Here is an 18,733-nt window from a genome sequence, read left to right as displayed (position 1 = left end):
CTTTAAAAGGCAGCAAAATACTCCTGCTGCATGGCACAAGGAAGGCAAACTTCACTGTCCTCACAGAGCAAGGCAAAGAGAAGCGTGAAAGGTACCAGAAGGATTTTGCGCTCATCCTCGCTGGTCTCTGCCTTCATATGAGTGCGAGTGGCCTGGGGGCTGACTGAGGTCTCGTAGGCAGGCACCATGGGGGACCCTGAGCGGTCCAGAGACAGGTTAGTGATGCTGGCTGACCTGCAGGGACAGAGAACAATTCCACTGTAAGTACTCATCGTGTGGTGCTTCACCACAGCAGGCCTTTATCTTCTAGCATACTAAAAACCAGCTGAAGCCTGGGACACTGTTCACTCCTGTCAGTACAAACTGCTTAATGCTTCCTCCCTTGTCAAAGCAGAAGACACGTTCCTAGGAAGCAAGTGTATTGCTTTGGAACTGCTAAGGTAAGCATAAACTTCTGTAAAGATCTTGTATGAAGCAGCTGGAACTAAGTTTAGGCACACCAATTCATACATGTCTATATTTAAATTGACTGGGGAAGGGATGGCATTCTGGGTAATTAGAAGCTCCAGCAGTTTGGAGAGAAGACAAATGTCAAGCAAGGGTGGCCAATACCCAGATCCCTGTAACAAAGCACTGCTACTTCATCCTCTCCTCGTCCCATTTTAAATTCCTTGTCCTCAACTCTCAAATACATAGCTGGAAGCTTGCAGAGTTTGAAGTTTGAGCACTTGTTCCTCAGAGTGGCTAAACCATTTTCTGAAGCTGGAGTCTCTGCAGCGGGCAATCCCCCTTGTACTGTGACATGGAGCACCCCCCTTATCTCAGCACAGCTGTTAGGAAATCTTGGCTGTGCACCCAAGCACAAACACACCATTTTGCAATTATCATTGCGAAGTTACAAATGCAAACAAGTTCCAGATACCTTCTGCTCCATTAACCCACAACTAGACCTGAGACTCTGAATAACCAGAGTGCAACTTCTCATCATATAGCAGCAATTGCAGTGTAACCTATCAGTGCTGACAGCACTCTAAGGAGTGAGGATGGAAAACATTTCTGCATATACCAACAGGGAAACTTGAAACACCAGTGCTGAACTGACTGAGGAGGCTTGCACCAATCTCATGAAAACAGTTGCTAGCCTCTAGCCTTTGGAACAAAACTTTGGTAACTTTGGAGAGCTTGCTAACTGGCTAACAGACAGACTATAATTATTCCCAAAAATTCTCCACGGATGATGCAGCTCAGCCCAGGCATGAAGAAAGCAATGCCACCCTATTTCTGTTTTTATACTGCAGAGTAATGCATCTTAACAGAAAGTGTCCTAATGCACAAGATGAGGCTGACATGGAAGTCCATAACTAAGTACTCCTGCCAGTTTTGCAACAGCTGCCTTAACTGTGCCACATACCTGTAAGTAGTAGGGATTTTTTATTTGGGTGTAAGCAAGTTAGAACAGTGACATTTCACATCTATATCTTTATCATCACCAATTATATTGAGGCCTTTATTATATTTTTTTTTAAACAGAGAGGGAGATTTTGCCATGGAAATGCTTATGCTTTAGAAGGACCTGCAAGGGACCAGTTTGAACCCTGCTTGCAACATTTGACTGTTCTGCTGGGGTTTTCTACCCCCTCATAAAAATCAAGACTGAGAACAAATAACACATTTCCCACCCACAGGGAAAACAAAGAGCAATATGTAACTTCTGTTACCTGTCTCTAAATGCACTCAACCGGCATATTTTCTGCTTCATTTCCTCCAGAACGAGGAATAGTCAAGCTTCTCTCAAAGAAATGGCTACAGCTGCTTTGAGAAGATCTAAAGGCTAACATCACTTAACCCAAAGCCAGCAGCTTGTTTTCCAAAGGTTCAGAATTTTTAACAGAGATATGTTATACCTCATCATTACATGTGCCCAAACAAACAACTACTTATGGTGACTCTATTTAACAGCCAGAGTTAAAATTTCACTTGAATAAGCAATGTGGGCCTGCCAGATCAAGATTAGAACCATCCTACTACCACATATTTGAGCAAACAGCAAAAGCCTTTTAAAATAGGGGTATATTCAAACAGGAAGCATGAGGCCATCCTCAAGGTTTCAGACATGTCTTGAAGTTACAGCAGTTATTTAGCATTGGACTTTTAATTCTGGGCTCCTTGCCGTGATTGCCCAATATTGATTTTTGGTACTCAATTATTCACCAGTATTCTACTCCCCAAGGTGAGATCTTTGGGTCTCAGATGTACAGTCAGTGTGCATCTCCTCCTAACTATTCCCATCACCCAGAAGGATAAAGGCTGCAAGCAGATCGTTCTCCAAAAGGCACACCCAGCATCCTTCTCAGCACACCCAGCATCCTTCTCAAATGAGTTCCCCTGTCTTCAGTGGTCCTGCCAGATCCCTCCAAACTGCTAAACATTGCGTATTCCTCTAACACCAGTGCAAAGAAATTGCTGAATGTCCCAATTCCAGTTTTGAAATCTAAATTATCTTTGCTCTGTTCCTCACCTCTCTGCCTTACCTTCATTTCCTTAATTTAACCATAAGAAAAGCATTGCAACCAGTGCCATAGTAGAAGCACTGTGAAGTGAGAGCCACTTGTACTTCTAATACCAGCCTATTTAGTGGGATTAAGCTCAAGTACTCACAAATTACACTAAAGCTCTCATGAACACTTTCAAGTTCATCCTAACACTCTTGCATAAAGATCTATGAAGGGATTTTAGCCTGAGGAAGTTTGGTAATTTAAACAAGATTACCCTTAATGGAAGAGCAAAGGAAGCAGATGGGGATGCACACAAATAAACAAAAACTACACCTCTGCTCCTCCTTGACCTGAGTCTTTTTGTCTCCCATCACCAAGTAGGTGTTACTCCCTTTTCTTCAGCTTCCTCAGAAGTGTACTTTTCTTAGCCATTTCCTTCCCCTCCTGTCCTCTTCACCACCACTCCTGCTTGACCAAGTCAACAGCAAACTACAGGCCCTCAGAAGCAGTATATTTGTTAACATAAATAGGTACACAAATGGTTCTTCCTTACCACTCCATAAGGGCAGTGAGATGTCCCATCTAAGATATGAAACAGCACTTTCAGAAAAAATGAGTCTACCTGTTTCTAGCTGGTGACTTCCCTGCATCCTCCTGGACAGACCCAAGGCGTGCAGACAACGTGGTAGCTGAAGAGTCTGGGTGAATCAAACTGCAGGGAAAGGAGCATGGCAGAGATGTTTGAGATATCTGTGACATCGAGCACATCAGAACAACTGTAATTAAAGTACAATTAATTGTCATGATACCTCTCACTCACACCCATGATTGTTAAATCAACAAGGGAACAGGGAGAGCTTTCCCCATCTGTAGGCCAAAGGTATCTGGAAGACAGTGCTCCTGTCTTCTTCCAAACTCAACTCTTAAACAATACAGACTATTCCTACTTCCTGTATCATCCTGCCTTCCCACCCGCTTCCCCTATTTCCCTTTCTTACACATCTTCCTTTCCCAGGCTGCTAGTAGAGGCTTTGGCACTAGATCTCTCCAGCATACCATCTTTGCAATCCAAGCAACGCTACCCATAGCTACTGCTAGACAGCTTTTGCCAAGAAAGCCTGACAACCTTCTGTAACTGTTTAATCTGATCCCAATCTCCTTCTGTTTCCACCCCAGGAGGAAGGACAGCAGATGTTGGAGCACCATCTAAAGAAATTCCTGTCGGCAAAACTGTATCAGACCTAAGCCACTACAGGCCAACTAATACAGCCACCCTGCTGTGCTCCAGCACAATAAATGCTCCTAGCATGATAAATGCTCTTCATGAGAAACTGCAAGCAATGCAGCTTTACCTGAGTAGCTGTATTTACCCACAGTACACCACTCCTTCACTTTTAAAGAACATGGCCCTTTAAATTAGTTAAAGCAGGAACTCAGTGTTCCACCTGTTCAAAGAGCAGAGCCACGTCTGACAAGTACATGCAGCATCAGTCTCCCTAAATGCTTTTCTCACTGCTTTGCAGCATCTTATCTCAGATACATTATTTTGGAAAGAGACAACTGCCGGGTTTTCTTTTGAAACAAACTACTTCGCATGCAGAAGCCACTATTAGAACACAACCTCTGCTCCATTATGAAGTTGTGAGTTGCCAGTTCCCATTGTGGCACCATTTAAATTCAGTATCTTGCGTTTAAATATCTTAAGGTCAATCAGGAACTTACCAAACAGTATTTAAGAAAAGCACTGTAACCCACTGCAAAGTGCAACGAGCACTGACGAAAATGTTAATCCTGCTAAAGCAACAATAAATCACCTAATCCCAAATCTCTCTTCCTCTCACACATAAAAGAGGTCCACATTTACTCAGTGTCTCTCAAAAAGACTGTGTTATGAGTTATGAGTCTTTCAACGATAGGAACCTTTTCGAGTGCTACAAATAAAGATATAGATTATTTCTTTACATGCTCATGTCTACAGGCAGCTGAACTGTCGTTATAAAGGCACTAACAACACATCCGAAGACAAAACTAACAATACCTTTAGTATTTTGTACATTTGAAGAGAAGATTCTGAGAACATCTACTTATTTCCCAATTCAAAATTATCCCATACATTGTTACATTACCACTTTAAATGACCATAACATTAAACCAGAAGTACTTTTCTTTATATAGGCCTAAACCTGATAATTTAAATGCTTCCTGACAGAAGCATCATATTCTGAAAAGCAACATGCAAGGCAAGAGCCAGGGCATTCTCTGAAGACAGTAAATGGTTTGACAGGTTTTCTTTTAAATACGATCAGAAGAGGTGCTACAGGGCATATATCATACGTCACTAGCACTACCGCTCAGATAAACAAAGGTTCTGACTCAAGACCTCCTCAGTAGTTTCACATCTGCCTGTTCTTCTGTTTTAGGGAAATGAGCACAAATACCATACCTGACTATTTCTTCTTCCCCACAACACTAAATTAAATCAAGGTATTCCAAAAATAACTTGCATAGCACTTGAGAAGTACAGTGTTCTTTTACTCATGGCCCAAAAATAAAGATCCCCTCATTAGAGACCAATAGGAATAAATATACTTTGAAAGGAGATTGGAGGATCTTTATAGGTCCTCTCTATTGTCCTTTCAATCCCACTTCATCTGAAACAGGTGGTTACTTCCATCACTTCTCTTTTACCTACACAGAGAGTATTTCTTATGTTCTCTTGCCCAATTTGAAACATGACAGGTAAAGCACCAGTGTTACATTGACTTGCCTCTCAACACAGTGGTGGTTAGATGGTGTGATTTTTGTTCTGTTTTTTAAATTCTGAATACAAAAGCCTGCTCTGTCACTGGTACAGAATCACTGAAGCAGTACAATAAAGGAAGAACTGCAAATAAATTAAAACTTCACTAGAAATGTTTCCATATTTCAACTTGAAGAGAAGAATATTACAAGCAAGCACAGAATTAGATTATTTTTACAGGAGTTGGAATCTAAGCTTACTAGGTGGAAATCACCAGCTTTTGTCTAGGCAGCTGTCAGCCTGAGAACAGTTGAGATTGCAGAGCTCAGCATGCAGCCACTGCCTTTACCTTTGCCAGGTCAGATCCTCCTCCAGGAAGATGTTGCGGCTGGCTTTGCGGCTCCCAACCGGCGTACGCGGCTCACCGGGATCCAGCACGGACACAGAGCACGCAGAATCCGACAGGGCATTCAAGTCTTCTCCAATGGAGTTGCTGTCTGTGGAGTGTGCGTAGCTTAAGGCTATTTTCCGGCAGTAAGTGCAGGCTCGGAGATCCCCTATGGAAGAGGGAACCAGAGAGTGTAAGCGAACAGGAACAAACAGAACTCTGTTCCTGCAGGATCAGAGGTGTATAGTGGCTGAAACAGAAGGATTTTCTGTTTCAAAACCTCTTTGCAAGTCTAATTCTCATACTCTCTTAAAGGGCAAAAGCCTGGATAATTACACACTCAGGGAGTTTTTCCAGGGCAAATGATACCTAACACAAGATCAGTGAAAGAGGAGAGAGAAGAGAGACAAGGAAAGGAAGAGGGAGGGAGAACACACGTGCCCACTGAAATGATGGCAGAACAACAGCCAGTCAGATATGACACACCAGCTGATGTCTAGAATTTGGTAACTGGTATTTGAAAGATTTTCCCCTGACCCTCAATTAAAACATGTGGCTCATACTTTAAAACTACTGTTACTCAGAGCAGCTTTTCCTTGGGCATACTTTATTGTATTGCAAAATCTTATTCAATAGTGGCCATATTTGTTTTGTAGTGTGGTAAAAATTAGCAGGCATGGCATAATCCACCATCTTTCATAGAGAAACTGGTAGAATTAGGTCCTGTGATTCTTTTTTCTTGTTTTTAAGCCCACTACAGACCTGTACAGCATTTTCTAGAAGATGCCAGGATCTCAGATGCAGTAACCCAAACAGAGCTGAGCACACTGCTCTGTTTCTCAGTAAATAAACCCTACCTGTGTAGCCCATGAATTTTCCAGGGATTTCCTGATTGCAGCATCGACTACAAAAGATCTGCCCACAAAGTCGACAGTGGTGCCTCCTTCGGAAAGTGGTGAATTTCTCGCTACAGTCATAACATTCTTTGCACTGGCTGTCAGGCATCCAGTACTGCTTCAAGTCACTGTCCTACAAAAGAAGACAGCAGACAAAAGCTTTTTCTTTTGTAAATAAGAAAGCATGTTTAGTTTCATGACTCTTTGTAGACTAGGCTTATGGAAAAGAAAATTTCACATCCACATATCCGTGCATGTGTACACACACTCTTGCATAAAAGCACACAAAGGATTTTTTTGTGGTTTTACAGGGTGTCAGAAGGCTGAGAGCTCTGAATTAAGAGAATAAACCCAGTAGGACTTTGCCTCCTTGATCCAAGATGGAAGCAAAGCAGAATAAAACTATCATGGGATGTAGACAGAAGTCAAAAATAAACAAATATATGAAGTAGTGATTGCTCTCGCCTCTCATTTGCCCCAGCACATGAGAGGTCCTCAACTAGCACAGTTTTAAAATGAGAAGAAAAAAACCCACCACATATCAGTTGAAGCTGTTATCTAGGAGTAAATCAAGTTATCAGAAATTATCACTGCAGGAAGATCATCTCAACAGCTAATATTGGGATATGTTTTGAAAGGATTATAGATACATGTAAAAAGTTGTATTATTTGATCGAATTCTTCAACATTTCAGGAAATAGTTGGAAAAGCCCATCCCAGATTGATTTTGTTTCAAAACTCCAGGTTAACTGCTATATGAAGGAAACTGAAATTCATATTCAGCAGACAACAACATATATTAATTAACAGCATTGGTATAGGCACAGGAAAAACATAACCTTAAAAACAGAGTTAAAAGTTCCATTGGTGTAGAAGATACAGAGCAAGACAAACTCTCAATTGTGATTCTGAGCACACCAGCTGCAACTCCCACGGATGGACACAACTGCTAATGGTCACATGACAGCTCTGCCTGTGCAACACTCTTTGCTAGAGTTCAGTTCGGGCAAAAAGCCTTTTCAAAGGGATAGAATACATCAGGTTTTTCTTAGGAAGAGAAACTGCTGCAAGTACTAGCTCAAAACAATCAGAGGAAAGTAATCACACAAAAGAAAGGTGATCCCTGCTCTTGTTTTCACATAATCAAAAAACCTCATAGGATTTCATTTTAAATTGGGATTTATTTTTGGATATTCACAAACTAAAGTTTGACATAGCTGCTAGACCAATTTTGAAACCAAAGCAGTTATGATAAACAACACAACACTTTCATGCTGTCCTCAGGCAAGAAAATCAACACAGAAAAGCTGAGGACTGCTCAAGACAGCCTAGGGTTTTAGAGAATCTAGAACTTTTTAAGATTAACACTCAGCTTCAAGCAGGGAAAATTGGAGTGAAGAGCTTTGCCAAGGAACTGCTGCAAAGCCGCAGGGGATGCCATATAACAGGGGTTCTTTTCAACTATGCATAATAAGCCAGGTCTCTGGATCTACCACATAGAGAGGGGCTGTTCCAAAAACCAAGCTGTGCCCCACTTGCACGTGACTGTGTCCAGAAACCCAGACACTGCTGGTCACACCTCCCAACTCTCTGCCCTCCTTGCAGGCTGTTCTTGTCATGAGGGAGGGTTCAAAACAGAAGTTTGGCCTGCCTTAGCAGTAAAGGCTCATTAGAAAACCACCTTCTAGAATCTGACACAAGCTTTCTACAAAAGTAAAGAGGTCTCCTGTAGAGACAGGCCAAGCCCACAGCAGGAACAAATTGTTGCCTGAAACGACTGAAGCAAAACATGGCTGCAGTCAAAGGCAGTGATGCATTATCTTTTTTACAGAAGTCAGTATGCTGACAACTAACAGACTGTTTCCAGTCATATTCATTTACTGCTGTATCCTGTCTGTTTCAGCACTCCTCCACTAGCTTCAAATACATCTGAAAATCTCTAGGGCCTTCAGAAGTTGCCACAAACTGAAATATTAGTAAGGGGCATACTCAATGCCCTGCTTACTGCAATGAAAGGCTTCTGCTTCACTCTCAAAAATCTTGCCCTTTCTATCAAAGCAAGATAATTCTTACAAGCAGAACAGTACTGGAAGCTAAGTAAGTTTACTCAAAGTCTACCCATAAAAGCTATCAAGCCAAAAGCTGTTTCTTTCCTCTACCAGTTTTTCATTATATGTACTTTTGCCTGTTCATGTCTTGCCCACAGACAGCTATTTATACCCTCACTTATAAATAGGTGTGGATTCTTCCCTCAACTAGAGCCTCTTCTTAAAGGTATGGTCCAACTCAGTAGATGGAGATGAAATCAGTAAGTCAGTAGCAACCACCAGACTTTTGTCTATAATTGAAACTGATTAACGGGGCACACCTTTCAAGCAAATATTACTGACCAATCAGTACCACAGTAAGTAGCAGATTTAAACCACTCCAAGAATTCTCATTACTATTTGTGACAGTTAATGTGTTTCACCTGTCCATGGTTAGCCTTCTAGAGAGAAAACTATTAGGGTTTTTTTTCACTAGGCTGGGTAACACATAAGTGGGAAGGAGTCTAAAAAGAGAGCATCTGGTCCAAGCACAAGAAGCCAAGTAAACACAATGATTCACGCCCCCAGTATGACAGATGTTTGGCAAGTCAAAAGTCAGCATCAAATGAAATTGTTTCCCCTGCATTCACACAATGCTTTTTGAGTTTATTCACTCATCCTTCAAACATCCAGAAAAAAATCCTCATGCTGTATGTAAAAAAAAAGCTCAGAAAAGTCCAGCAAAGAGTTAATTTTCTAGATGGTTTGGCCGACAAATCCTTCTAAAGAAGTACCTGGCTCTTCCCCTCCATGATTTCTTTGAGGCGTTTTAAAACAGTGCTGAGGCTTCTTAACTGAACTGCAGTTCGAGGATCATGACCTCCGAGAGGTGGTTCTACTTTCCTCCGATTGTCTGGAAGGGAAGAGAAAGCAATATTCATTCCTTCCATGATACACCAACACTCACATCACAACACAAAGCCCCATCAGAGGGAAAAACATTCACATATATATACATTTTACCAAGTTACAATGTGTATGGCTCCTTGCCCTTGATGCCAGACAGTTTGCTGTGACTGACATTTTAAATACCACCCTCTGTGTTTACAAGAAGCCATTTAAGGTCTCTGAGAATGAAAACATCTTTCAAAGAAGTGATTTTCAACCTACTAGATGAAGCTTGTAGTAGTCTGTTACAAAGCATTGAGTTCTCATTTTTAAATGCCCTCTAGGATACTAATACTTGCAAAATAATTGCTACAATATACACATTCATTCTAGGAGTAGTACAAGTAAATGCTTTGACCTGAACTTATTTATAAATTACTACAGCAAAAAATCAGGACTCCATTGCTCAGTTCCTATTAAAAACAGTAATTCAGAAGTCCACATTTTTGAGGGGTTTGCAGTTTTTTTTGTTTGGTTTGGTTTTTTTCTAACAAAAACAACAGGTTGTTGAGAATTTGTACAGTCATTCTTTATTAACTATAGCAAAGAGACTTCCTGAATAAAAATGCAATGCAGGTAATTTCTTTTACTTTGAAGCATTGCTGAACAAACTACAAATAGCTTCCTTCTCTCCAGGAAGATGTGAAATCACAGCTCTATTACCTAAACACTTAAACATTTTCAGAGTCTCTTTCCTAGATTAATAACTTTCTGAATAGTTTAAAGTTTCTTACCAGCTTCGTTGCTCTCCATCTGACAAGTGTTTTATTTAGCTTGCCCCTGGTACAGGAAAAGCAGACATGGCTGCTCCCTGTTTACTGCCTGAGCTCTCCCTGATGTCAGCAGAACGCTGACAGCTCTGCCTGAAGCCCGTTAACTGTTGCTGTGCAGTAACAGCTACGCTACTGCTCCGTGTGCAGCAGACCAAAGCACTCCCTTAATGGGACTAAAACTCTGAGATTCCATGCCTCCTCTTCAGCTTCTTAGGAGGTATTTTTAGTCAATCAGCCCACACTTTGCTGCTATGTATAACAAAGAATGCACATTTTCCTTTTTAAGAAAAGAAACCCATTTCTGTAACTGGCCACTTGGAATTGATTTCTTTTTAAAAATCAAACAGACTTTTGGGCAGTACAAAGTTCAGTATTTTAGGGTGATTAAGAGGACCTTCATATTTCAGGAAGACGTTGATAACACCAGAGAAACGTCTGGCTCCTCCTTACTTCTATCACAAGATCTATGCTGCATTTACTTCCTGGTACTTCTTCCCAATTCAAGAGTATCTCCTTTCCAGGAATGTTGCTTCCGATTCAAAGAATTATGAGATCTACTGCCTAACTACCAATAAATCTTGTCAGGCAAGCGACTTCCAAAAACAAACATACACAGCATTGAGGAAATGCCACAGGTAACTCCACACTGGTTCTTGGTAGTTAAATGCCCTTTTCTCTGTTGTATAAAACAATGTCAGAACAATGTCATCTACATAAGAAAAAGTAAGCCATCAGCAGTAGCAGCACATGGCCAACCTGTTTGTACTACAGAAACTGACTGATACCCAGATTAAAATTCAGCTGGTTCTTTTCTTTCTCAATAATGAGATTTCTCCCTTTCTGAAGAAAAACACTGTATAGCAAGAAAATAAAAGTGATCATTGCTGCAGTAAAGGAAACACTGTCTAAAACACCATCCTTCAAAAAGAAGTCCCTGGTATCAATCTCATGTTAACTCTTACCCCTGATCCAAACTGCATTATTATAAGTTAAAAATTAACTTCTACAGCTAAAAAAACCAGTTAACTTATTTCAACAGTAAACATCATCCTTCCTATATGCATTTATGGTTGCTGATCCTTGGAAAAACCTAAGAAAAAAACCTCTAAAGTATAGAAATATGTTTTCACAGAGTTTCATGATTCCACAGTATTTCAGCATTCATTCATTTTACAGTGAATGACAAGGCAAAAACACCACAAGAACTACTTTGTTGCAACCTATAGTTTCAGTTTATAGGAGAACTGATCATACCGAACTACACAAAAGGTAGAGATTCACACAGTTTCAACAATAAAAAACCACCCCTGCCAAAGAAACTAGTTTTGCTAATATGAAACAACACAAATTGCTATCTAATTACTTGCTGCCACAGCATTAAATTTCATATTCAATTTCACTTTCACAGTTCAAACATCACATCTTCCTCAAATCACTGCCATAAAAAGTACTGCCATGAAAACTAGGAAAACTGCCCTTAACTTCATTTTATAGCATGCATTTTCATGTTCCAAAATCTTTTTGATTAGAAAAGATGCTGTGGTAGTACTTCACGCTCCACAGTGGTTTCCAGTAAGCACCACCTTCCTCAGGCCTTCTTCCCCTATATGATCATTGGCCATTCCTTTGCTCCTGCTAAGCTCCTTTGCCACTCCCTATCACTGCCAGTCTGTTACAATTGTCTAGCATTAACAGCATTATCCTGCATGACAGGGTAACAAGCTAGAAGTGCTTTTACTACCCATGCTCCCTCTGCAGCAGTCAGCATTTCCAGTTCTCCTTAAACAGGATTTGCAAGCTGTGACATTATCTCAGTGACAACAGTCTCATTGTTGGACTATTTTGGTTCAATCCAGCACCTTGAAAGCCCTCATCTGACAGCACAGCACACACAGTCCAACACAACCAGCACATGATGATGCAACAGACTACTCAAGAGAGAGGCCACAGGAGCCATTGCAGAGTCTCAGCACTGGTTCTTCAGCCACACAACCCTCAGAGCATCTCTGACATAAGCCAGGCATCCAATGCTCCTCTTATTTTCACAAAAGTCAGTAAGGAGCATTTCTGTATAAGCAGTGCTGAAGGGAAGCACAGAACTGAAACCCTACATAAGTTCTGCCAGACAGCACAGGCCCCAAGCATTGAGATGTGCTGCACAGACGCTACAAGCTAATGGATAGATGAGGGGTGAGGGTCAGCATCTTCAGGAGCAATTTCATTTCATCACTATTTAGAGGCACCAGAAGCAACCTTTTATTTATTTATTCCTTTCAGTTTCCTCAACATGATACATTATTTAAGATTAAGTGGGCTGGAGAGACTTTTGTGAAGTGCTTATATATTTTCCTGCCTACACTTGCCCACGTTATTAAGTATCTAAGTAATGGCAAAGCCTAGAGAGACATATACAGGCCTGTGGACACATGGCTACAAGAAAACTTAACTCAATTAGACACCTCTCTGTCACTGAAGCCAATGGGTGGCCCAATTTACCAATCTGGATGTTTATGTAAATCCCATCACTTATTTTCCTGCTTTTCACCATTTAGATATGATAATAATTTCTAAGATTATTTGTGCAGGCCAGCATCAGCTGCAATAGCAGAAATAAAATTCTCTGTTACTCAAAGACAATCCTCAAAGACCTAATTATTCAGCACAACTTAAGGTCAAAAAAGGAAAGAAAAAGAATTTTCTAAAGTTTGCTTCAAAAAACCCAATGCCTGACTTTTAGAGAAGGAAATGCAAGTATTTTTCCCCCTCTACAAACAAAGTGAGATGGCCTAAAACACTCCCCCAAACCTTCTCACTAATCCAGTACACTTTTACATGTGTCACACAGAGCTCATGTTTGTTACAGCACCAAGGTTGTCCAGAAGAAAATACCCAACAGCAAGTCAGGCTGCTCAGCACACAGTACCACAGAAATCTCTTCAAAAAAGTGAGCAGCAATTCCTGCTTGTCTTAACTTTACTTCTTTGCAGGCTAATTCATTATCACATTTTTCTAAGCATATTTGCATCCAAACCCAGAGATATGAATGGAGGTCCTGAAAAACAGCTGGAATACTACAAAAACAGTTCCTCCCACACACCTTAAATTAAATCTTATTCTCTGGCTGCCTAATCCCAGAGGAAGTCAAATAGCAAGATTACTTCTGCCTTCTGAGTATCAAACAACATACTTCACCTGAAGGCTTCTAACATCTAATCACCTGTCAATTTCCAAGTGATTTACAAGAGGTGCCAAGTAAAAGTAAATTGGCTTATCAGCCAAGAGCATATGGCTGTTCTTGAGACATTTGAGAAAATTCTTTAAAAATGAGCCCAAGCAAACAAAACAAAAACCCCACATTAATTAATTAATTAACCCCCTTAATTGGTTCATTGGAAGAAGTACAACTAAAAAGATCAAATACTACTAGATGGCAAGGAGGAAGATGAAGAACATGTTTAACCAAGCATGCAAATCACTTAGGTAAAAATGCTAGTTCTCTGTACTAGACTTTTGCCTGGCTACCAAAATGACAGGTCTTTTGGAAAATCCCATACATATTAACAACATTTAGGATCTGATTTGTTTGCACTAGGTACCACACTCTTGGAAATACTGCCTTGCACAAGATTGTTACCCAGTTTAGCAGTTTCCTCAAGGCTATCAGCAACAGCCAACAGTAACCAGTCAGATCTCAAGAGAGATCCCTGTAATCAACTTCCTAGCTCTTTCACATCTTCATAAAGTCATTACACAGTTGCAATCAATTCACATACCAGCTAAAAGATTCAGTATAGAATCTGGCAATAGTTTAGGCAGGATTGAAAAAAAATGAAAAATCTTAAACACAACTTCCTATTCAGTTCTCCTTGAAACAACTACAAGCAAAAACTCTCATTTACAACTCCCTTGAAGACCGAAACACCAAATCCACCCAGACTAAGCACTAAAGTAAGAGGTAGCATGTGGATGTTAAGAAACTGTAGTCTCTCAAGACAAAGCAGAAATGTTCAGGATCAAAGTTCAGGTGACTTTAAAACATTAGATGTGTTTTGGCAGCCTCTTCTGCTCCAGACTGTTTTCCAATTAAAAGAGCAGAGCCCCAACAAGAAGTTGTCTTGCTGAAACACCAAGAAGGGTGGAGGGTTATGAGGTTAAAGTGCAACCTCACTAACAGACGCAGTGTAGCCTGATACTAAATTTTGCTACGAATCTAGACACTCAGTGAGCCTTTGTTCACATCCTTCCACCTCCCCCTGAAGCATCCTGGCTAGTGCAACATTGTCTTATAGAACAAAGAGCTGAAATTACCCAGAGTTGCAGAAGATCTTCTTTGCAGCTCACCACTCAGTTGTTTTTTGTAAGGGATTGGTGATCTCAGGGACTGAGCCCTCGTGGGATGCTGAGGACTGGACCAGCCACCACTCAATGCCTGTGGATCACTCTGTCCTGCCTCTGCTCTCTCTGCTGGGGATGAAAGCCTGCCATCATCTAGAGTTGACAAAAAGCAAGAAACCACCTGTTCAGACATGATAAAGAAAACCAGTAGTACACACAAACCTAAGGTTAAAAAAACTCTCACAAATAGCTCTTTTGGATCATGATAAACAAAACAAATGATTTTTCAGTTTTAGAGGTACTATACACATCATAGAAACAGGACAGTAGGCTGTCTTCAAGGCTCAGGCTATTTCAGAAATTCCCTAATGTGAAAAGTGTCAAAAAAAACCCCTGGCAGATTATTCGTGAATCCAAATGTGAATTATTCTTGCAAAATAGAATAGCTACATTTGACTATCAGCTTCTGCCTTGAAAAGAGATTTTCAGTTATTTTACAAGCCAGTACTGAGGTCACAGTAAAGTTACCACAGCCTTTAATTTCCATCAGCAGACCAAGTATAGACAAGTTCTCATTGATTCCAGTAAGATGCACATTTCATGTGTTGTTTCAAGGTTGTTTTCCCATTCACTTAACAAAAGACATTGCTGACTCCAGCTACATTTGTCAGAGCAAAACAAGTGAATCCAATATCGACCACATTTTATGCTACTTTCAATAAATTAGCAATGACGGGTGCTACTCTAGTATGCAAACTAATAGCAGTCATACCAAGTAATTATTTTTCATTCTGCATAAGAAGAGTCTGAACAGATCAGTTACACAAAAAGCTGTTTGGCTCTTTTCCCCCAGCTCAAACATTGCTGAAGTATGCTTAACAAAGCTGGATAATGAACAGACTAAACAAAAGCAGCTGACCAGTGTGCCATCTCTAGTAAAGGAATACACAGACTTTGCACAAAATCCAGGTGCATTCATTCACCATTCTTAGCAGGATCTTTCTTTGAAACAAAAAGGAACTCACACAGTTCTTTCAGAGTTTGCCCACTGAGAACATATTTAATGACACATGCAGCACAAAGGCCAAAATCATGTAATACTTTTTAACATACAAAACTTTCACAACACTTCAGACTTCCTGATGAGGAACACCTAAGCTATGCAAATTAAGTGTGGACTTCCTGCTTTATTGCAGGTCAGCTGTCACCCAGCAGCAGGTATGGGATGCACAGGAAGGTGAGAGGTGGATGAAGTCTGAAGTAAGAACTTGCACTGGAAGGACAAGCACACATTTTGCTCATGCAGGCTGGCAGAGGGTTACTCCTACTTTCAGCCCAAAAACAAAAAATCATACAGGCAAAGGAAATTCTGATGTCAAGCTAAGAATCTATACAATACTACCTGTCTTAGACTTTCATGGGCAGCTACAGATTTCCAGCTGCAAGACACTGGCTATCTTTCATAATAAAGCTCTCCTACATCACCCAAAAGCCAGATGCAACATCTCTCAGAAAAGAGCTGACATCAGCCCTGTGACATTATGCTCCTATGCTCAGAGGTGTTTTTACAAGCAGCAAACAGCACACACAAGCCATGCCCACACATCCCCCCAGCACCCACCTTTGCTGAAACGGAAGAGATTTACAAAAGAACTGTAAGCTGATTTAAAAGGAGGCTCGTCCTGGTCAGGAGTCAGCGGTTTGAAGTGAGTGAGATGAGATGGGCTGCTGGGAGAACGAGGTAGGTCACTGCTAGAGTCCAGTGTCGGAGAGCGTTTCTCATCTGCAGCCATTTCAGGTGCCCTGGAAAGAGGTCAGCAACACACATTACACAAGGGAGGGTGAAACAGAACCTCCTCAGCCTTCTGAGCAGGAGATGTCTCATTGGAACCCAGAGGACAGACATTCACCCAACTGACCACAGGCACCTGCTATTAGCACAGACCAAGAATGCCAGAGGAGCCCATGCCCCCTGCCCAGCCACTGACAGAGAGCAGCACCTCTGCAGAGTGTAATTCACAGTGCCCAGTTAAACATCCAGAGCAACAAAATAAACAACCTCTACACTGATGACACACTGCAATAGAGGTTTATGAGAACTTGAAGTTTTCAAATGGAGACTCTGCAGACATGCCACAAAGAAGTTTTAACTTTGACAGCTTTTCTCCTAATGTTGCGACCTCTGCAGCCCTTGTAACAAAACTGAAAACAGGCATGCCTGAGCAAGCACAAGGCAGACTTGTTGTTTGGCCAGGTTAACTTCAGAGTGAGAAGTAGAATGAACTACAAACAAAAACAGGAATGAAAGATTATTTTTGGTGGGAAACTGTTTCCCTCCTCTCTGCATTACAATACAGGCCCTTGTACAGGTTACCAGGGAAGCAACAATCCAAACTGTGGTTTACTTGTTGTCAAATCTAACACCTTCAAACATCCTCGTTTTCAGAGCAGCTCCATTTAGGAAAAACAAACAAAAACCCCAAACCACTTTCTGTATTAGAAGAAGCCATACTATTTTCTGTGTACCAACGCTGCCATACAGCCAAGAGTCATACTTTTCCCCAACCCACACTCTATAAGCTGATCAGACACCCCATTTCTTTCACAACACCTCACTCCGCCTGCATTTCTAGCCTGCTAGGCTAAGGTGCTTACTACCTTCATCTTTGTTTAAGAAAGATTTAGTGAAATGTTTGAGAGAGTAGAACACAGGCAGCTGAGCTGATGGAACCTATGAGCAACGGCTGATTTTCACCGGTGCCAAGCATCAAAACCCCTTATGAACCTACTACCTACTTAGCAGCTGACACCCACTTCACGACATAACAATTTCCAGTTCCCACAATTGTTCCCTAGAACTTACAGGCATGTATTGCTCACTAGAATATCTTCTTCCAAGTTCCAAGAAGCCACACTGAAAGAAATCTGTGCAGTCCAGAGAAAATCAACAAGATCAGCAAGTGACACTGAAAGTGCTAACAAGCAGCTCATGTGGCAAAGTTTGACTTCTCCTACAAAGAGTGCCAAAAAGATGCATCTGCAAGTCATTCACATGACTGCTCAATGGACTTCTGCTTGTTGCTCTGTACAGTAAGCACCTTCAGCTCAGAGTCTCTTTTGCTATTCACATGTCCTCAGGAAAGAAATCAGAGAGGCATCATTTACAAGAAAGCAGAGAGGCGTCATTTACTAAGTTTCAAGAGAAACTTTGTTCAGGTTCTTTATGTAAGGCTGAGTCTCAGTCTTCCACATCCTTCTACCCAGTAAATCATGTTCATTTCACCAGTAAGTAAATGTTGTTCATTTCACCAGTATTATTCAAACAGGTGATTTGAATGTACTTAAACACCTGAGTTCATGGAACATTTTCCTTGAAACTTTTCAGGTAAATTTGAAATTCTTAAGGCAACTAATAGTTTGCTTTCTAAATGCTGAACATAAAACAAGGGTGTACCTACCACATTAAAAATCCCACTATGAAGTCAAACAGTTTTGTAGGAAACTATGTTCCTATTTCAGCAACTGACTATAGCCTGGCAAGATAAGAGTTACAAGAAAGTCTCTGAATGTGCACTAGATAGGTATATGTGTGTGTGTATATATGTGATTATAGAAAAACTTGTGTTTCAAGGAGGGAAAAAAAACCATAATAATTGTCCTGTCACAGCAATATTGGTCTAATTAAAACTATTAAGAAGAATAGTATTATACCAAGCATTAGCTCCATCAGCCTTTCTATGCTTTAGCAGTCCCACTAAAGGGAAAAGTGGGACATCCCACCACAAGAAACCAAGAAATAGTCACTCGTTTGTATAATATGGGAAAGGGGAAAGCAAGGTGCACATATCGGTCAATAAGCAGCAAACCAGAGTACATTCCTCACAGGATCCTCACCAACAGTCACGGGGAATGTATCTAAGCCCCCTCGAAGCTGCAGCTTCAGCAATCACCAACTCACCACCGATAAAACACGGAGTATGAGGGTGGCCGTGAGGCTCCCTCCCCACACTGCTGTTCCTGCAGAGCAGGGCCGGGACATCCCGCGTCCCACAGAGCAGCCCACAGCGGCTCGGTGCCAGACGGACACGGCCCGTCCTCCTACACACACACACACACACACACACACACACC

General features: G+C 41.1%; 1 protein-coding gene across 5 annotated transcripts in view; it reads right to left on the bottom strand.

The window, feature by feature from the left end:
• PIKFYVE (phosphoinositide kinase, FYVE-type zinc finger containing) overlaps window positions 1-18,733 on the bottom strand; it is a 64,733-nt gene that overhangs the window by 45,025 nt on the left and 975 nt on the right. For all 5 annotated transcript variants that reach the window (XM_030952799.1, XM_030952798.1, XM_030952801.1 and 2 more), the window contains exons 2-8: window positions 16,224-16,405; window positions 14,576-14,755; window positions 9,341-9,459; window positions 6,481-6,652; window positions 5,585-5,792; window positions 3,118-3,207; window positions 96-234 (exon numbers count right to left, since the gene is read on the bottom strand). In XM_030952799.1, coding sequence (XP_030808659.1) covers window positions 96-234; window positions 3,118-3,207; window positions 5,585-5,792; window positions 6,481-6,652; window positions 9,341-9,459; window positions 14,576-14,755; window positions 16,224-16,395 — 1,080 coding nt within the window. In that variant the 5' untranslated portion in view covers window positions 16,396-16,405. The remainder of the gene's footprint in view (window positions 1-95; window positions 235-3,117; window positions 3,208-5,584; window positions 5,793-6,480; window positions 6,653-9,340; window positions 9,460-14,575; window positions 14,756-16,223; window positions 16,406-18,733) is intronic.

The sequence above is a fragment of the Camarhynchus parvulus genome, chromosome 7, assembly GCF_901933205.1.
Source record: "Camarhynchus parvulus chromosome 7, STF_HiC, whole genome shotgun sequence".
In the NCBI taxonomy this organism is placed as follows: domain Eukaryota; kingdom Metazoa; phylum Chordata; class Aves; order Passeriformes; family Thraupidae; genus Camarhynchus; species Camarhynchus parvulus.
The sequence above is the reverse complement of the archived record's forward strand: the minus strand, read 5'-3'. Positions and strand labels throughout refer to the sequence as shown.